The 6,270-nt window shown below is 38.2% G+C and overlaps 2 protein-coding genes across 2 annotated transcripts; both read left to right on the forward strand.

The window, feature by feature from the left end:
* The first annotated feature begins 166 nt into the window (after window positions 1–166).
* LOC126667750 (pentatricopeptide repeat-containing protein At1g71420) lies at window positions 167–4,445 on the forward strand. The gene has a single exon (XM_050360812.1). The coding sequence runs from the start codon at window positions 281–283 to the stop codon at window positions 2,525–2,527; it is 2,247 nt and encodes a 748-aa protein (XP_050216769.1). The 5' UTR covers window positions 167–280; the 3' UTR covers window positions 2,528–4,445.
* On the forward strand, window positions 3,119–5,769 carry LOC130015183 (uncharacterized). Its single transcript, XM_056104878.1, has 3 exons — window positions 3,119–3,223; window positions 4,475–4,677; window positions 5,270–5,769. The coding sequence occupies exons 1-3, from the start codon at window positions 3,216–3,218 to the stop codon at window positions 5,767–5,769; spliced, it is 711 nt and encodes a 236-aa protein (XP_055960853.1). The 5' UTR covers window positions 3,119–3,215.
* Window positions 5,770–6,270: the final 501 nt, after the last annotated feature.

Raw genomic sequence — 6,270 nt, forward strand, 5'->3', positions numbered from 1 at the left:
CATCGTCCCGCCATAATGGCGAGTCCCGTAAAGCGATGTATTCAACGTAACACGGCGTTGATGGCGTGAATGACGTATAATTTATATATATTTGTAATATCGTAGATGTAGTTAGTTTAAATTAATCTATCTCTGTTAAAAAAAAAGGTAAAAATTTCCCTCAAATGGAAAAAAAACATTGAACAACCTGACATACATGCCCTCCAAACATAGAATTCCTACCAGACAGAAGAGTTAAAAGTGGATTTGAGATAATCAATGATTGTTCTATTTGATAGCCATGTCCCGACCAAGTAGTCGTGCGTGGTATTTCTCCATCCGAAGCTTCACCTCCAGCTCTCATCTCCCATCTTCTTGCACGCCTCACAAAGCCAATGACCTTCTCAACGAGGTTCGCATCCTATCCACGAGCGGCCACATTGACCAAGCTCTCTCCCTCTTTTACAATGCATCACTGCCGCCACTCCCATACTCTGAACAAACCTACACCGCTCTCTTTCATGCATGTGCACGCCACGGATACCTTCAACAAGGCATTAATTTACACCAACACTTGCTTTCTAATAACAATAACTCCAATCACGAACTGGGTGTCTTTGTAACTAACCATTTGATCAACATGTATGCGAAATGCGGGAGTTTAAATTATGCGCGACAACTATTCGATGAAATGCCTGACAGAAATGTTGTTTCTTGGACTGCTCTCATTTCTGGGTACGCGCAACATGGTCATGTTTATGAGTGTTGTAGTTTGTTTTCTTGTATGTTGAAGCACTGCCAGCCGAATGAGTTTGCGTTTACGAGTAACCTTACTTGTTGCGACTATGTACATGGCAAGCAGGTTCACGGTCTTGCTATGAAAATGGGATTGGATGGTACTGTTTATGTTGGAAATGCTCTTATTTCAATGTATGGTAATAATGGTGATATAAATGAAGCTTGGACTGTGTTTCAGAATTTGAAAATTCGTAATATTGTTTCTTGGAACTCAATGATTGCGGGGTTTCAGGTTAGGAAACTTGGGGCTCAAGCTCTTCATCTTTTTAGCCAAATGCATAGAAATGGAATTGGGTTTGACCGTGCCACGTTGCTTAGTGTATTATCTTCATTGACTGAAGGCTGTATTCATAGCCATGATGTGGGTTGGGATTTTTGTTTTCAGCTGCATTGTCTTAGTATCAAAAGTTCCTTTCTGTTGCAAGTTGAAGTTGTGACGGCATTCGTGAAAGCTTATTCTGATCTTGGCGGAGAGGTTACTGATTGTTACAGCCTTTTCTTGGAGAGTTCTTGTTGTCGCGATATTGTTGCGTGGACTGGGATTATAACAGCATGTTCTGAACGACAACCTGAAGAAGCTCTCTTCCTTTTTCGTCAGTTGCGAAGGGAATACTTGGCTCCAGACTGGTATACATTTTCAAGTGTGTTGAAAGCTTGTGCAGGTCTAGGGACTGAGAGGCATGCCATGGTGATTCATTCCTTAGTAGTTAAAGCTGGGTTCGAGGGTGATGCAGTGCTTGACAACGCCTTGATCCATGCCTATACAAGGTGTGGCTCCATTTCTTTGTCCAAACAAGTTTTTGATGAAATGGGATCTCGTAATTTAGTTTCTTGGAACTCAATGCTGAAGGCATATGCCCTGCATGGCCAAGCTAAGGAGGCACTGCATGTCTTTTCTGAAATGAATGTCCGTCCTGATTCTGCTACTCTTGTAGCTCTCCTTTCAGCATGTAGCCATTCTGGGTTGGTGGAGAAAGGTATTGAAATCTTTGAGTCAATGTCTGTCAATCATGGTATTTTTCCACAAGTAGATCATTATGCTTGTATGGTTGATATTCTCGGGCGAGCTGGACGTGTTGTTGAGGCAAATGAACTTATAAGCAGAATGCCAATGAAGCCCGATTCTGTAGTTTGGAGTGCACTGCTTGGCTCATGTAGGAAGCATGGTGAGACACACTTGGCCAAGTTAGCAGCTGATAGACTGAAAGAGTTGGAACCGAGAAACTCACTAGGCTATATACAAATGTCAAACATTTATTGTTCTGGAGGTAGTTATACTGAAGCAGGAGTAATTAGGAATGAAATGGCAGGCTCTAGAGTAAGAAAGGAACCTGGTTTAAGCTGGATTGAGATTGGTAATAGGGTACATGAGTTTGCCTCTGGAGGCAGACGCCACCCTCAAAGACAGGCCATATGCACCAGGCTTGATGTCCTGATTGGGCAGTTAAAGGAGATAGGCTACATGCCAGAGACAAGCTCGGCAATTCATGATATTGAGGAGGAACATAAAGAGGAGCAGTTGTACCATCACAGTGAGAAGCTGGCTTTGGTGTTTGCTGTGATGAATGAAGAGAGTCAGAATTGTGGGAGAAGTGTATTAAAAATCATGAAGAATATTAGAATATGTGTCGACTGTCATACCTTTATGAAGTTAGCATCATATCTTCTATGTAAGGAGATTGTTGTGAGAGACTCAAACCGCTTCCACCAATTTAAAAATGGTATATGCTCTTGTAGTGATTATTGGTAGCAAATGGGGGCAGCATAGAGAAATCCTATATAATAGCTTTCAACTGCTTCGGTTATGGTTCAACAACTGTTATGGCTGCTTTGAGTTCATCCTTTACATATAGAGAAGAGGGTTGAATATGAGTTTCGGTGATTGATGTTAGAGTGAAGTGTGCTATAGATCTAAAAAGCAATTGTGGCAGCAAATAAATTGTGGGTCCAACTAAAGCAATTATTTTGATTAACCTGCATAAATGGCAGGCTGACAATGAAGAACATTCGTGATTGTGTGGGTAAAACTTAGCTTCATTGCTTGTGGAGCTGAATGAGGCACAGAAACAACATTGTCAATTTTATGACATCTGACTCGTTGAACTGCAGCTAGTAGGATACTTGGAATACCGACTTTGAGATCTGATTGAGAGATGAAATGATTTGAGGTTCATGCAGGTTAAGACTGAACTTTCAAACAGTGGAAATTAGCAGATGTTGCTTGATCATGCATTCACCTATGAGCACCAATCCACAGCAGTTCTTTGAGCCAGATCTGGGATATATGCAATGAACCATCATGAGGATTCAGAACTCATTTCTTTCCAGCCTCTGCATATGCAGTAACTAAACTTAGTAAATCCTATATTTAAAGTGCAGAGTTGAAATGAGGCATTGAAATTCTGAAGACTGAAAATGCAACGGCAGCATCAATTCACATGTCTAGGTCTATCTCTCTTCTCTAATCTTGCTTTAGCTCTCTCTGTGTAGCTCTTGTAATGATGGCACTTAGCAACTGATTCCGTGTTTGCCTAACTGGAAGTGAGATTCCTAAATGGTTAAGTCATCAGATCAGAGTCTGGGTTCTTTAGTTATCAGTAATCTGATAGGATTTGCTACTTGTGCTATTTCAGATTTCCACATCCAGCTGCTCTTGTCCAAATAATTTTAGAATACCTTACTATCATAGGCCAAATAATGTTCTACTTGCTTGTTTCTTTATTACTAATCAGTGTGAATACCTTATAAATACTCTCACACGTGTCTCATTCCCTAATGGTAGCTTGGGCAATAAATGCACCCAGATTGGGTCAGATCACATTTGGCTACTGTAAGCTTGCATCTTGTCAAAGATGAACTTAACCATCTTAGGCCATGTTTAGTTTGGAGGATGAGGGAGGTTGGGAGCTGATAAAACATTTTCAAGAGTTGTTATCAGCTGTTGGATTTCATCTAACAGTTCCAACAATTCATAACAATAATAGTTGAATCAAATAGTCCCTTACGCTATCATTTTATCATTGGTATGGATCTGGTCCGCATATACATATTCGGAAGAGTACTCTGCGCCTTGTATATGCAGAAGATGTGAAATGAGCAAATAAAATTAATGGAGTATACAGCATATTTTTGAAGTTTTAAACGAACTTATATTCAGAAACTTGCTTCTCTTCGGCTTACATTTAGAAACTTGCTTTATCAATTGCTGAAAATGATCATTATTGCATTCTTACTAGTTAATCCGTCACAAATGATGGAGATTGAGCATTCACTTTCCGTTATAAATTTGTAAGAGTCTAAGTTTTCCATCACAAAAAAAGAAGTGATGCCTTTTATGCTGACAGTCAGAAATCAGTGGAAGTTTTTTTTGTAGTGTAGGAGCAGTCATATTAAGTTTGTTAAACTGTAAATTCAGATCAATTTCATATTTTGGGTGCAGCTCTTGGATCAGCTGTTATTTTTGAATTCCTGGTGGTACTTTGTCTTGGAATAATTCTTCTATTTTTTACATGCATGTCTATTGTCTTATTTAGTTCCCTATATGTCAAATGCGTGTCTCTGTTCTCTTTCATCTGAAAAATTTCAGAATTTTGTTTTCTCATAATTTATTTTAATCATATGACTTCATGTTCTGTAGTTGTTTCAGCAATTTTCAGATGAACAAGCCATGACTTACCTGGGTGATTATCTTAATCAGGATATTGAGCTATGTGCAGAAAAATCTCTCTCCCAACCAGAACATGCTAAAATATCAGAGATTTGCATATCAGAAACCTGATTCCAGAAAGGTTCAGGGAATTTGGGAGGCAGGAGAGGGCTCTTCCTGTCAGGACAAGGCTTTAAATACGCGTGAAGATTTCTTCTTCAATGAATTTGGTGTTCCAGTAAGCATGACCCCTAGTAAGTTACCTCCTTTTTACTGCACTACTTTTTACTATCAGAGCTGCAAGTTCAGGCTATGCTAGCATTGAAATATTGTGCGAGTAAATGAAAGAGAATGAGATGCTACGTAAAGAACATTGGGAGGCAATAGACAATATTATCTTTAATAAATAGGTAATGGTTAAAATATATTAAAAATGTAAATATATGGATTATGACTTGATTAAATTAATTAAATATGATGCTTAGGAGCAGGCATGGACCGCTTATTGGTCCATAAATGTTATTTGTAAACCGGTCTATGACGTTATAGTTAAAATCTAAAGCTAAAATTTAAAATTGTTAAATCATTTATGTATGTGTGTGTATGTAATTTATATGAAAAATATAAATTACTTGAAAGCATGTTAATCGGTTACATCCTAAACCAAAACCATTAACAATAAAATTTAAAAACATCAAACTTAAATCTAAACTTTTGAACCGATTAACCATATTTTTTTGTTTGTTTTTTTGGTTTTGATTCTGTTAAACGGTTTGATCGATTTTTTTGCACATCCTTAATGATATTCATCAAAGGTAAAATGAAATTTACCTTTTCTGATTGAAGGTAAAGAATTTGTTATTAACGTTCATGAATCAGACCTCCCAACTCTGTTGCTTGATAGCTTTGCGAGTACACAACCATCTACCGACTTAGATTCTGAGTCAGAATCTGTTTTCAATTCAACCTCCTGCAAATTAGGTAATAAGAATTCAGTCTTGTCATTGCGTTCTCCCAGCAGCAGTTCAGATCATAGGGTAAACAATCCTGATGCTACTATACCAAATCCTGATATGTCTCTCATTACTCTTCGCAAAAAATTTCTGAAACCAATTATCTCTAGAGAGGATTCTCCTTTGGATAATATCATTCCTTTGTCTGATAATCACGTTACTGGCAGCAACAGGTCTCATGTTGAAGAAACACCTATTATTGCAGAGAAGACAGAGGCACAGAAAACTTGGGATGTTGGCTTTCAGTTGGGTCTGTTTAACAAAGATCCTGAGAAGGACAGTGTGGAATTGCTATCTCAGAATATAGCCAAGGAACAGCAGGCAAATTGCTGATGCTGGTTGTTACTTCATCAAGGTTAACAATCTTTTAATGATTAATACGCTTAATTTCATCTCGTGGAATTGTCGAGGAGGTATTTCTCATTCTAGGAAGCAGAGAAGTATACGTTCTTTTATCTCTGATCATAGTTTGTCGTTTATTGGTCTTATCGAAACAAAAAAAGATTCTATTGATGATTTCTTAATAAGGAGGCTTTGGCCAAATTTGGATTTCGATTACTGTTTCTCGGCCTCGAATGGAGCTTCTGGAGGTTTGTTGTGCATATGGGATTCAACTCTTATTTCTCCCTCAAGGATTATTACCACTGACAGATGGATTTCTATAGATTTTACGTTGAATGCTGTTGAGATTCGCTTTATACTTTTATACGCTCCTAATTGCCAGATATATAGAGCTGCCATTTGGTCTGAATTACTTCCGGTTTTGAATTGCGACAGACAGTGTCTTCTTACTGGGGATTTCAATGATATTTTAGATCCGTTAGAGAGAGCTAA

The sequence above is a fragment of the Mercurialis annua genome, linkage group LG2 (genome assembly GCF_937616625.2).
Source record: "Mercurialis annua linkage group LG2, ddMerAnnu1.2, whole genome shotgun sequence".
Classification (NCBI taxonomy): domain Eukaryota; kingdom Viridiplantae; phylum Streptophyta; class Magnoliopsida; order Malpighiales; family Euphorbiaceae; genus Mercurialis; species Mercurialis annua.